The 12,921-nt window shown below is 50.3% G+C and overlaps 1 protein-coding gene and 1 pseudogene across 6 annotated transcripts in view; one reads left to right on the plus strand and one right to left on the minus strand.

Annotated features, from left to right (window-relative positions):
- The window catches only part of LOC105494565 (regulator of chromosome condensation 1), a 31,622-nt gene that overhangs the window by 3,659 nt on the left and 15,042 nt on the right, over positions 1–12,921 (minus strand). For 4 of the 6 annotated variants that reach the window (XM_011763104.3, XM_011763106.3, XM_071097597.1 and 1 more), the window contains 4 exons: positions 3,911–3,992; positions 3,290–3,340; positions 1,829–2,016; positions 1,469–1,648 (listed from right to left, as the gene is read on the minus strand). In XM_011763104.3, the coding sequence (XP_011761406.1) occupies positions 1,469–1,648; positions 1,829–2,016; positions 3,290–3,340; positions 3,911–3,983 (492 nt within the window). In that variant the 5' untranslated portion in view covers positions 3,984–3,992. The remainder of the gene's footprint in view (positions 1–1,468; positions 1,649–1,828; positions 2,017–3,289; positions 3,341–3,910; positions 3,993–12,921) is intronic. The other 2 variants (XM_011763107.3, XM_011763102.3) reach the window with 1 other exon arrangement.
- Positions 6,863–8,223, plus strand: LOC139357133 (thioredoxin-dependent peroxide reductase, mitochondrial pseudogene; annotated as a pseudogene).

A 12,921-nucleotide genomic window follows, 5' to 3' on the forward strand; every position in this document is an offset into this window, starting at 1 on the left:
TCACCTGAGCCCAGGAAGTTGAGGCTGCAGTGAGCTAAGATGATGCCACTGCACTCTGGCCTGGGTGACAGAGCAGGATCTCATCTCTAATTAAAAAAGAAAGGAGGCCAGACGCGGTGGCTCACGCCTGCAATCCCAGCATTGTGGGAGGCCCAGAGGGGCGGATCACCTGAGATCAGGAATTCGCAACCAGCCTGGCCAATATGGTGAAACCCCATTTCTCCTAAAAATACAAAAATTAGCGAGGCATGGTGGCGCGTGCCTGTAATCCCAGCTACTTGGGAGGCTGAGGAAGGAGAATTGCTTGAGCCCAAGAGGCAGAGGTTGCAGTGAGCTGAGATTGTGTCATTGCACTCCAGCCTGGGTGACATTCTCCATAAAAAATTCAAAATAGACGTGATAAGAAAACACCCATCAGGCCGGTGCGGTGGCCCACGCCTGTAATCCCAGCACTTTGGGATGCTAAGGCGGGTAGATCGCTTGAGGTCAAGAATTCGAGACTAGCCTGGCCAACATGGTGAAACTCCATCTTTACTAAAATACAAAAATTAGCTGGGCGTGATGGTATGCGCCTGTAGTCCCAGCTACTTGGGAGGCTGAAGCAGAAGAATCGCTTGAACCTGGAAGGAGGAGGTTGCAGTGAGATCTCGTCACTGCACTCCAGCCTGGCTGATGGAGCGAGACTCCATCTAAAAAAAAATAGTAAGAAGAAAACAATTTTAATACAGAATTTGGCCCTGGGCACGGTGGCTCATGCCTGTAATCCCAGCACTTTGGGAGGCAGAGGCGGGTGGATCACCTGAGGTCAGGATTTTGAGACCAGCCTGACCAACAGGAGAAACCGCATCTCTACTGAAAATACAAAATTAGCCAGGCGTGGTGGCGCATGCCAGTAATCCTAGCTACTTGGGAGGCTGAGGCAGGAGAATCACTTAAACCCGGGAGGCAGAGGTTGTGGTAAGCCAAGACTGCGCTATTGCACTCCAGCCTGGGCAACAAGAGTGAAATTTCGTCTCTCAAAAGAAAAAAAAACAAAAAACCAGAATCTATTTTTTAAACTACACTCCTCTCTACCTTGGAAACTCTGAGATGCAACAATCCCTGCCTGCTTGCCCCATCCAAGCCTCTGGGGAATGTGGAAGAAGCAGTGCTGGCGAGGTGAGGTGGAGACGGAAGTCAGGGAGATGGGTGAAGACAGCAGGCCTCCTGGATCAGCCTCAACCCAGGGACATCCTTGACCCACTCGCTTCCCAGGACAGACACTTGATGACATTGGATCCAAGGAAGCAGCTGGTGGTGTGGCCCACATGAAGAAGCTAGAATCCTGGGTCTGGGCCTCAGCTCTATCTGTGGGCTTTCATCTCCCCACTAGTAAGTACCACGGATGCATGGAAGTGGATTATCTTTGGGGCCCCACCTGTTAGTTCTGCCTTTCAGGCCCCATGCAGACTTCCAGACCCAGCCTTACCCGGAAGGAGCCCCAGAGGAAGACACGGCCATCCTCGGTGAGGGCTGCTGTGTGACTGTCTCCTGCTGACACCTGTACCACCTTCTCTTGCAGCTCCACTTTCCCAGGGATCATCTCCGAGCCCTCCACTGATGTGTCCCTTCCCAGGGCACCCTCATCATTGCAGCCGAAGGAATAGACCTGTGCCCAGGATGCCCTCATTAATGCAAAGTCTGGCCTCGCAGTCCATTCTCATGTAGGCCACTCCCCGCTGGACTAGCCAGCTCCATTTCCACAGTGAACGTGTGTGGTTCAAAAGCCCTGCCCCAAGCCACCCAATCCCAGGCCTTGTCCAACCCTATGCCAGCCCCCAACACCTACCTGGCCACTTTTGCTTAGACACACGGTGTGCATGCCCCCAGCCTCAGCCTGCACAACATCCTCTGGAATGGATACCAGGGCCGGCTTCTTCCTCTCCATCACATTCTCACCCAGCCCCAGCTGGCCCACATCGCCCTGGCCTAGTGTCAGCACCAAGCCGGGTTCTGTGCTGTGGGACCTGTGTGAGACTGAAGGGTGAAGAAGATAGACCCTGAGTGTAGAGGATGACTACAGCGAGGAGAGGTCACAGGCTCTGCGATCAGACAAACCTGGGCGGAAGCCCCTGCTCTGCCACAGACCGTTAGTATGAACTTTCTAAGTTTTGTCATCTGTGAAATGGGGACAACAAAATACCTCTCTCACAGGATTTTTGTGGAGATTAAGAACTGAGGACATTATTCACATGAAAGGGGAGAAAGGGAAACAAGGAGACACTGGATACTGTGAAATGAATCTTGGTGGAGAGGGCAAGAGGGGCCGGGTACGGTGGCTCACACCTGTAATCCTAGCACTTTGGGAGGCCAAGGCGGGCGGATCACTTGAGGACAGGAGTTCGAGACCAGCCTGGCCAACAGTAGCCTGTAATCCCAGCTACTCGGGGGGGCTGAGGCAGGAGAATCACTTGAACCTAGGAGGCGGAGGTGGCAGAGCCGAGATCGCGCCATTGCCCTCTCTAGTCTAGGTGACAGAGTGAGACTCGATCTCAAAAAAAAAAAAAAAAGAAAAGAAAGCTAATTATTATTATTATTAGTTTGAGACGGAGTCTCCCTCTGTTGCCAGGCTGGAGTGCAGTGGCGGCTCTCGGCTAACTGCAACCTCTGCCTCCTGGGTTCAAGTGATTCCTCTGCCTCAGCCTCCTGTGTAGCTGGGATTACAGGTGCCCGCCACCATGCATGGCTAATTTTTTGTATTTTAGTAGAGACGGGGTTTCACCATGTTAGCCAGGATGGTCTGGATCTTCTGACCTCGTGATCCGCCCGCCTCAGCCTCCCAAAGTGTTGCGATTACAGGCGTGAGACACCGTGCCTGGCCGAAAGCTAATTATGATAGAATCTGCACCAAAAGCAAGGGAGACTACGTGGGTCAGAGCACAGTGCCCAATCTCCATCCTAGCCCTCCTCCATGCCCAGGCCGTCCGCCAGTGAGTAAGTTCAGCTCCCGGGCAAATCCACTGCAGAAACGGACTCCTCCCTCCGCCATCCAGTGGAAAGGCAGGAGGGGCAGGAGGAAGAGCGGCCAGCGGCATTTGCAGGAGGTGCGCACCAACCAGTGGGCGGCCCGGGGCCCTCTGTGGGCCAAAGGCAGCCCCCCAACCCGCAGTCCCGGGCAGCCAATGGCGCCCAGCCCCTCCCCCGAGGCTGTGGCACCGCTGAGGAGCCCGCGCTGGCAGCACAGAGGGCGCGCCGGGCGCGGAGCCACCTGGTCGGGTTTTCTGGTCAGGAGGGCTCGGCCCACAGGCACCTTGGCAGGAGCGGGCGCCAGGAATGCGGCGGGAGGCAGCGGCCCTCGCGTCTGCAAAAGACAGACACTGTCTGAGCGTGGGTCCACACTTCCCCTCCCAGTTTAGTGCTGGCTTTTCTTTCCTCCCTGTGCCCCTCCGGTGTCCCAGGAGAGAGGAAACCACAGCCACCTCCCTCAAATTCTGCCAGGCCATTATCTCATCTCATCCTCACACAGCCCAGAGCGGGTGGTGCTGCTTTGGCTGCCTCCATTTTATGAAGTTGATAATCCAAACTGGAGGATAAAGTGACTTGCCCATCAGCTAGAAAGTGGCAGAGCAAGGACTTGAACCCATGTCGTAAAGTCAGTGGTCCTAACCACAATGCATCACTGGCTGGGGTGAAGCCCTAGGGTCTAGTTTTTTTTGCCAGTACTGCCTAAGTGCTTTGGGAGGAGTTTCTGCCTACTTTGTGATTCCCAAAGAGTGGGATTCAACGAGCTATGGGAAACATTCCAGCTGGGTGGGGTTTCTGCTCATCCACACCCTTCAGTTTCAAGTGTCAGGAAGGAGGGAGCCCAGTCCCGGGTTCTCAGGGTTTCGAGGGGCCACCTGTACCCACAAAGAGGCCAAGGCCAACTTACCCTTCACCTTCTTGCTTTTGGGGATGGCATCTGCTGGGGGGGACCTTCTTTTAGCTATGCGCTTGGGTGACATCTTCCTGTCCTGAAAAAGTCAGTCAAATACTACATATCAGAAATGGCAAACATTTTCCTGGGCCAATTAGACAATATTTATCAAAAACCCTAGAAATAGGTTAAGAGGAATTGCCCAGCAATTCCACTTCTCAAAATGTATCCCAAGAACAGAATAATGGATGCACCCAAAGATCAATTACACAAATATTCTCTACTGTATTCTTCATAACATTGTAAAAACAACAAAAACAGAACCACCCAGGGGTTCAGTAGTAGTGAACTAGTTAAATATGTGGTATATTCATGATAGAACAGTATGAAGTCATCAAAAGTGATGTTTTCAGAGATCAATCTATTGAATAGAAAGATGTTCCCCATTGCCAAGTAAAGCAGAATGAAAAACAGATGGCCAGGTGCGGTGGCTCACATCTGTAATCCCAACACTGTGGGAGGCCGGAGCGGGCGGATTACCTGAGATCAGGAGTTCGAAACCAGCCTGGCCAACATGGCAAAACCCCATCTCTACTAAAAATACAAAAATTAGCCAGGCGCAGTGATGGGCGCCTGTAATCCCAGCTACTCAGGAGGCTGAGGCAGGAGAATTGCTTGAACCTGGGAGGTGGAGGTTGCAGTGAGTCAAGATGGAGTCACTGCACTCCAGCCTGGGCAACAGAGCCAGACTCTGTTTCAAAAAAAGAAAAAAAAAGGCTAGGCGCAGTGGCTCATGCCTGTAATCCCAGCACTTTGGGAGGCCAAGCTGGGTGGATCACTTGAGGTCAGGAGTCCGAGACCAGCCTGGCCAACATGGTAAAACCCCAGTGCCACTAAAAATATATATATACACAAAAATCAGCCAGGCATGGTGGTGCGTGACTGTAATCCCAGCTACTCGGGAGGCTGAGGCAGGAAAACTGCTTGAACCCAGGAGGTGGAGGTTGCAGTGAGCCAAGATCACAACATTGCACTCAGTACTCCAGCCTGGGTGACAGAGTGAAACTCCATCCCCCCACCAAAAAAAAAAAAAAAAAAAGAAAAACAGCCTATCATCCTTTTTTTGGAAAAAAAATGCATACACATAAAAAATATGAGAAAAATCTGGGGAAGAAAATATATCCCATATTAACAATGGTAACCTCTGGAAAATGGTATTATAGATAATAATTACTTGTTTCATTGTAACTTCCTATATTATCTAAGATGTTTAACAAGGAGCACTATATGTATTTTTCTTTTTTTTTGAGACGGAGTCTCACTCCCTCGCCAGGCTGGAGTGCACAGGCATCTCAGCTCACTGCAACTTCTGCCTCCCAGGTTGAAGCGATTCTTGTGCCTCAGCCTTCTGAGTAGCTGAGATTACAGGCGTGCATCACCATGCCCTACTTTGTTTTTTTTTTTTTTGAGACGGAGTCTCGTTCTGTCGCCCAGGCTAGAGTGCAATGGTGCAATCTCGGCTCACTGCAACCTCTGCCTCTTGGGTTCAAGTGATTCTCCTGCCTCAGCCTCTCCAGTAGCTGGGATTACAGGTGCTCACCACCACACCCAGCTAATTGTTGTATTTTTAGTAGAGACAAGGTTTCACCAGTTTGGCCAGGCTGGTCTCGAACTCCTGACCTCAGGTGATCCACCCCCTCCAACCCCTGGCCTCCCGAAGTGCTGGGACTATAGGCGTGAGCCACTGCACCTGGCCCAAATTTTGTATTTTTAGTAGAGACAGGGTTTCACCATGTTGGCCAGGCTGGTCTCAAACTCCTAATCTCAAGTGATCCACCTGCCTCAGCCTCCTGAAGTGCTGGGATTACAGGCGTGAGCCACTGCGTCCGACCAATTACATGTTTTTTGTTTTGTTTTGTTTTGTTTTTTGAAGCAGAGTTTTGTTCTTGTTGCCTATGCTGGAGTGCCATGGCACGATCTCGGCTCACCACAACCTCTACCTTCCAAGTTCAAGTGATTTTCCTGAATTTTGTATTTTTAGTAGAGATGGGGTTTCAACATGTTGATCACGCTGGTCTTGAACTCCTGACCTCAGGTGATCCACCCACCTCGGCCTCCCAAAGTGCTGAGATTACAGGCGTGAGCCACCGTGCCCAGTCACATGTATTTTAAAAAATTTTAAGTCTCGGCCAGGCGCGGTGGCTCAAGCCTGTAATCCCAGCACTTTGGGAGGCCGAGTCGGGCGGATCATGAGGTCAGGAGATCGAGACCATCCTGGCTAACATGGTGAAACCCCGTCTCCACTAAAGAATACAAAAAACTAGCCGAGCGAGGTGGCGGGTGCCTGTAGTCCCAGCTACTCGGGAGGCTGAGGCAGGAGAATGGCATAAACCCGGGAGGCAGAGCTTGCAGCGAGCTGAGATCCGGCCACTGCACTCCAGCCTGGGCGACAGAGCGAGACTCCGTCTCAAAAAAAAAAAAAAAAAAAAAAAAAAAATTTAAGTCTGTTGTAAAAAATTAAAGCATTCAAGAACAACATTAAGTGAAATATCCATCGTAACTTCATTCAACCCCATGTAAGCACCAGTAACTTTGGTAATGTGTTACTGTTAAAATCAGAGGGGGAGAAAAGCTATTATCTTTTCTTATGTGATTGATTTTTTTAGAGACAAGGTGCCACCACATCTGTAATCCTAGCACTTTGAGAGGTCGAGGCGGGAAGATCGCTTGAGCCCAGGCGTTCAAGACCAACCTGGGCAACATGACGAAACCCCATCTCTATCCAAAAAATTACAAAAATTAGCTGGGCATGGTGGTGCACGCCTGCAGTCCCAGCTACTCAGGAGGCTGAGGTGGGAGGATGGCTTCTGCCTGGGAGGCTGAGGCTGCAGTGAGCTGAGGTTGTGCCATTGCACTTCAGCCTGGGCGACAGAGTGAGACCCTGTCTCAAAAAAAACAAAAATACGTATGCACTTTAAGACGGCAGCTGCTGTGGGCAGGTTGCTCCGAGCATCAGCTGCCGGCATGTGAGTGTCATTCCTTGGGGTATTTCTGCCACTGCAGCCATCAGGCCTGCTGATTCTGGAAGAACAAGTTTGACAAACATGTTGTGGTCTGGTTCCGGTCAAGCAAAATTCTGGCACCAGTTCCTCATACTGTGCACCTGATGTCACCCAGCATGCGCCCTATTTTAAGGGTACAGCCGTTGTCAATGGAGAGTTCAAAGACTTAAGCCTTGATGACTTTGAGGGGAAATATTTGGTGCCTTTCTTCTATCCTTTGGATTTCTTTGTTTTTTTTTTCAAGATGGAGTCTTGCTCTGTCACCCAGGGTGGAGTACAGTGGCACGATCTCGGCTCACTACAACCTCCGCCTCCCAGGTTCAAGCGATTCTCCTGCCTCAGCCTCTCAAGTAGCTGGGAGGTGCCTGCCACCACGCCCGGCTAATTTTTGTATTTTTAGTAGAGATGGGATTTCACCATGTTGGTGAGGCTGGTCTTGAACTCTTGAACTCAGGTGATCCACCTGCCTCAGCCTCCCAAAGTGCTGAGATTACAGGCGTGAGCCACCGTGGTGGATTCCCACTTTAGCCATCTTGCCTGGATAAATACACCAAAGAAGAATGGCGGTTTGGGTCCCATGAACATCACACCTTTGTCACATTTCACTAAGCGAATTCCCGAGACTACGGTGTGCTGTTAGAAGGTCCTAGTCTTGCACTAAGAGGTCTCTTCATAACTGACCCCAGTTGAGTCATCAAGCACTTGAGTGTTTTTTGTTTTGTTTTGTTTTTTGAGAAGGAGTCTCGCTCTGTTGCCCAGGCTGGAGTGCAGTGGCGCAATCTCGGCTCACTGCAAGCTCTGCCTCTCAGGTTCACGCCATTCTCCTGCCTCAGCCTCCCAAGTAGCTGGGACTACAGGCGCCCGCCACTGCACCCAGCTAATTTTTTGTATTTTTTCAGTAGAGATGGGGTTTCACCATGTTAGCTGGAATGGTCTCGATCTCCTGACCGCCTCAGCCTCCCAAAGTGCTGGGATTACAGGCGTGAGCCACCACACCTGGCCGCACTTGAGTGTTAATGATCTCCCAGTGGGCTAAAGTGTGGAAGAAACCCGCCTCTTGGTGAAGGCGTTCCAGTATGTAGAAACCCATGGAAAAGTCTGCCCAGTGAATTGGACACAGGATTCTCTAAAAATCGAGCCAAATCCAGCTGCTTCCAAAGAGTATTTTCGGAAGGTAAATCAGTAGCTTGCCCATGTGTATCTTCACCTTCTCACCCCAGAGAAGAACCACAGTTGAAACCTGCTTTTATCATTTTAAAGATGATTATCTGTGGCCCGGAGTGGTGGCTCATGCCTGTAATCCCAGCACTTTGGGAGGCTGAGGTGGGCGGATCACCTGAGGTTGGGAATTTGAGACCAGCCTGACCAACACAGAGAAACCCTGTCACTACTAAAAATACAAAATTAGCCGGGCATGGTGGCGCATGCCTGTAATCCCAGCTACTCAGGAGGCTGAGGCAGGAGAATTGCTTGAACCCAGGAGGTGGAGGTTGCAGTGAGCCAAGACTGTACCACTGAACTCCAGCCTTGGCAACAAGAGTGAAACTTCATCTCAAAAAAAAAAAAAAAAAAAAGAAAGAAAAGATTGTTTGTAGGCTGGGCACGGTGGCTCATGCCTATAATACCAGCACTTTGGGAGGCTGAAGTGGGCGGATCACCTGAGGTCAGGAGTTCGAGACCAGCCTGGCTAACATGGTGAAACCCCTTCTCTACTAGAATACAAAAATTAGCTGGGCATGGTGGCGGGTGCCTGTAGTCCCAGCTACTCGGGAGGTTGAGGCAGGAGAACTGCTTGAACCCAGGAGGCAGAGGCTGCAGTGAGTGGAGATTGCACCACTGCACTCCAGCCTGGGCAACAGAGCGAGACTTCCTCTCAGGAAAAAAAAGAAAAATAAAAAGAGAAATCAGGCCGGTGCGGTGGCTCACGCCTATAATCCCAGCACTTTAGGAGGCTGAGGCAGGTGGATCATGAGGTCAGGAGATCGAGACCATCCTGGCCAACATGGTGAAACCCCGTCTCTACTAAACAAAATACAAAAATCTAGCCACTCCATCTCAAAACGGAACAAACAAAAACAAAACAACAAAAAAAGAGATCAAAGCTGTATATGCAGTCACACCAAAATACAAACACCAAGTATGACATAAACGGGGAAAGGAAACCATCTACGGGTGATTAGGAGGGGCGGCAGTGGGAAGATCCAGGGCAGCTGGAAGTCTCAGCCCCTCCACACTCCTAGTCTTTTAACTGCTGCTGCTGCTTCCCAAGACTTCCATGTCTTCTCCAGGCTTCTGGGAATACAGACATGCTCCCCAGCTCTCTAATTCTAATCCAGCCCAAATTGTGTCCAATGCCTTTTTTTTCTCTAAACGTACAGCTCTGGAAATAAATTTTTATTTATATATACATATTTTTTTTTTTTTTAGACAGGGTCTCACTCTCTGTCACCCAGGCTCAAGAGCAGTGGCACAATCATGGCTCATTGCAGATTTGATTGACCTCTTGAGCTCAGGTGATCCTCCCACCTCAGCCTCTAAGATAGCTGGGACTACAAGTCCGCATCACAATTCCCAGCTAATTTATTTTTATTTTTATTTTTTTTTTTGAGATGGAGTCTTGCTCTGTCACCCAGGCTGGAGTGCAGTGGCGCCATCTCCACTCACTGCAAGCTCCGCCTCCCGGGTTCACGCCATTCTCCTGCCTCAGCCTCCCAAGTAGCTGGAACTACAGGTGCCTGCCACCTCGCCCGGCTAGTTTTCTGTATTTTTTAGTAGAGACGGGGTTTCACCATGTTAGCCAGGATGGTCTTGATCTCCTGACCTCATGATCCGCCCGCCTCGGCCTCCCAAAGTGCTGGGATTACAGGCTTGACCCACCGCGCCTGGCCACTAATTTTTATATATTTTGTAGAGACAGGGTTTTGCTAAGTTACCCAGGCTTGTCTAGAACTCCTGGGCTCAAGCGACCTACCCGCCTCAGTCTCCCAAAGTCCTGGGATTACAACAGGGGTGAGCCATCATGCCCGCCGGAGCCATCGTCTTTAAGGTTATAAAAAACAGTCAAGTTGCCTAAGCCTTTACTTAATGTTACAAAGCGAAGGAGAACTCCAAGAGCCCTTCTCAGTTTCAGCTGTGGGCCTAACCAGCAGCCCCCTCATTCCTTCCTTCTAGTGGTTCCCAAAAGCCCAGCCTCTCTAGCTCTCCCCTCCATGGTACATGGACACAAGGCCAGGCACTTTTCTGCTGATTATCCTGTGGAAGGAGAACAAAATACTAAAGATGGGAAAGTAACCAAGGGCCCAGAAGCCTGACAAGCCTTTGCAGGCTGAGCTTCTGCGGGTTGTCACTGGCCCAGTTCTGACTGATGAGTTGGCAGTTCTGAACTTCACCCAACTTTTATTCTCCCAAAGCTGGGAATCCTCCAACCTGTCTTTTGAGACCTCTTGTCCCACACTAAAAATGCACATTCTTTGGGATTAGAGGGAACTGGATTCACCTTCCAGAGCTTGTGGCTGGCCAGTGGCCTTAACCTCTCTGAACTATATCCTCATCTATAAAAGGAGATGAAATGACTACTTCTCAGGGCTGTCATCAAGACTGAATGAAAAGGTTTTAAAACCACAAATATTTATAGTGCTTACTACTACTAAGTGAGGAGACCACCTCACTTATTGTCTCATGCCCCATATTGTCTCATGCCCAATTTCTGCCTCCAAAGAAAGAAGTAAAAACTAAAAGGCAGGCCGGGCGTGGTGGCTCAATCAAGCCTGCAATCCCAGCACTTTGGGAGGCCGAGATGGGCGGATCACGAGGTCAGGAGACAGAGACCATCCTGGCTAACACGGTGAAACCCGTCTCTACTAAAAATACAAAAAACTAGCCGGGCGAGGTGGCGGGCACATGTAGTCCCAGCTACTTGGGAGGCTGAGGCAGGAGAATGGCGTAAACTTGGGAGGTAGAGCTTCCAGTGAGCTGAGATCCGGCTACTGCACCCCAGCCTGGGCGACAGAGAAGACTCCATCTCAAAAAAAAACACAAAAAACTACAAGGCAGAAATGAAATCCACAGGCAGACAGCCCGGCACCGCACCCTGGATCTGGTTAAAGATCTACCCCTGACCTAACCGGTTATGTTATCTATAGATTCCAGACATTGTATGGAAAAGCACTGTGAAAATCCCTGTCCTGTTCTGTTCTGTTCTGTTCTGATTACCGGTGCACGCAGCCCCCAGTCAGCAGCCCCCAGTCGCGTACCCGCTGCTTGCTCAATCAATCATGACTCCCTCACGCGGACCCCCTTAGAGTTGTAAGCCCTTAAAAGGGACAGGAATTGCTCACTTGGGGAGCTCAGTTTTTGGAGACATGAGTCTTGCCGAAGCTCCTGGCCGAATAAAGCCCTTCCTTCTTTAACTCGGCGTCTGAGGGGCTTTGTCTGTGGCTTATCCTGCTACACTATTGCTTGGCTTTGGGCCAGGAGGCGTAGCAAGGATAAAGGAGACTAACCCTTTTTTACTCTCATAATTTGTTCATCCTTTTTATTTGTTTATTTTTGAGACAGGGTCCTGCCCAGACTGGAGTGCAGTGGCATGATCATGGCTCACTGCAGCCTCAACCACCTGGGCTTATGCCATCCTGGGTAGCTGGGACTACAGGTGTGCACCACCACGCCCGGCTAATTTTTGTACATTTTGTAGAAACAACGTCTTGCTATGTTGCCCAGGCTGGTCCCGAACTCCTGGGCTCAAGCGATTCTCTGGCCTTAGACTCCCAAAGGTGTTATTATAGGTGTGAGCCACCATGCCCGGCCTTTTATTTTATTCTTTTAAGAGAGGGGGTCTCACTCTGTGACCTAGGCTGGAGTGCACTCGTGCAATTACCTCAATGCAGCCTCAAACTCATGGACTCAAGCGATCTTCCCACCTCAGCTTCCCAAGAGGCTGGGATCATGGGCACATGCCACAGCACTTGGCTTGATTTGTTCATCCTAAAAAAGTCCAGGGGATTCTTGGCAGGCCTGCCCAGGATCCCCCTATGAGCTGGCCAAACACAAAGACTCCCAGGCTTGGGCTTAAATGACCAAGTAGATGGTAGATTTCCATGTAGTGAGATACACAACACTGGTGAACAAACAGGAGAGGAGAGACGTGAAGCTCCATGTTGCTAGGTATTTTCATTCAATCTGAAGTGCTTGGGCGCCATCCCAGAAAGGATGTCAGGCAGGCAAAGTTAGAAGGGCTAGGGGTGTGGAATATGAGGCACCCTTGTGGCCGGGCACGGTGGCTCACGCCTGTAATCCCAGCACGTTGGGAGGCCAAGGCGGGCAGATCACCTGAGGTCAGGCTGATCAACATGGGGAAACCCCATCTCTACTAAAAATACAAAATTAGCCGGACGTGGTGGCCCATGCTGTAATCCCAGCTACTCGGGAGTCTGAGGCAGGAGAATCGCTTGAACCCGGGAGGTGGAGGTTGCAGTGAGCCGAGTTTGCGCCATTGCACTCCAGCCTGGGCAACAAGAGTGAAACTCTATCCCTCCACCAAAAAAAGAGGCACCCTTGTTTTAGATAGACAGCTGTGTGCCAAGGCAAATATCCCATCAGTTTATCAGAATAATCTGTAGCAGTCTCCTGTGCCTGGGAGAGAGACTGTATTAGCATGAAAAAGTACTCACAAGAAGTCAGGAGAAAAAGCAGGAAACAATTATGTCAGCACAGTTGGTGCTGATGGCTGGGCTGCCATGAGCACAGCTTGGAATGCAGTCAGACACATAAGGGCTATGTGAAGTGTTGGTGTCATGGGGCATTAACCAAAAAATCTGTTATCGTGGATGGAACAGACCCAGTCAATCAACATCTCCTTAGTTATCTGTGTTTGGCTATTACTCTGGAGCGTTTCACTACAAGCTGGCCACAATGATCCCACTCTACAGAGAAGAAAACTGAGGCTCAGAAAGGTCAAGTATTTTA

Source organism: Macaca nemestrina, chromosome 1, assembly GCF_043159975.1.
Source record: "Macaca nemestrina isolate mMacNem1 chromosome 1, mMacNem.hap1, whole genome shotgun sequence".
In the NCBI taxonomy this organism is placed as follows: Eukaryota; Metazoa; Chordata; class Mammalia; order Primates; family Cercopithecidae; genus Macaca; species Macaca nemestrina.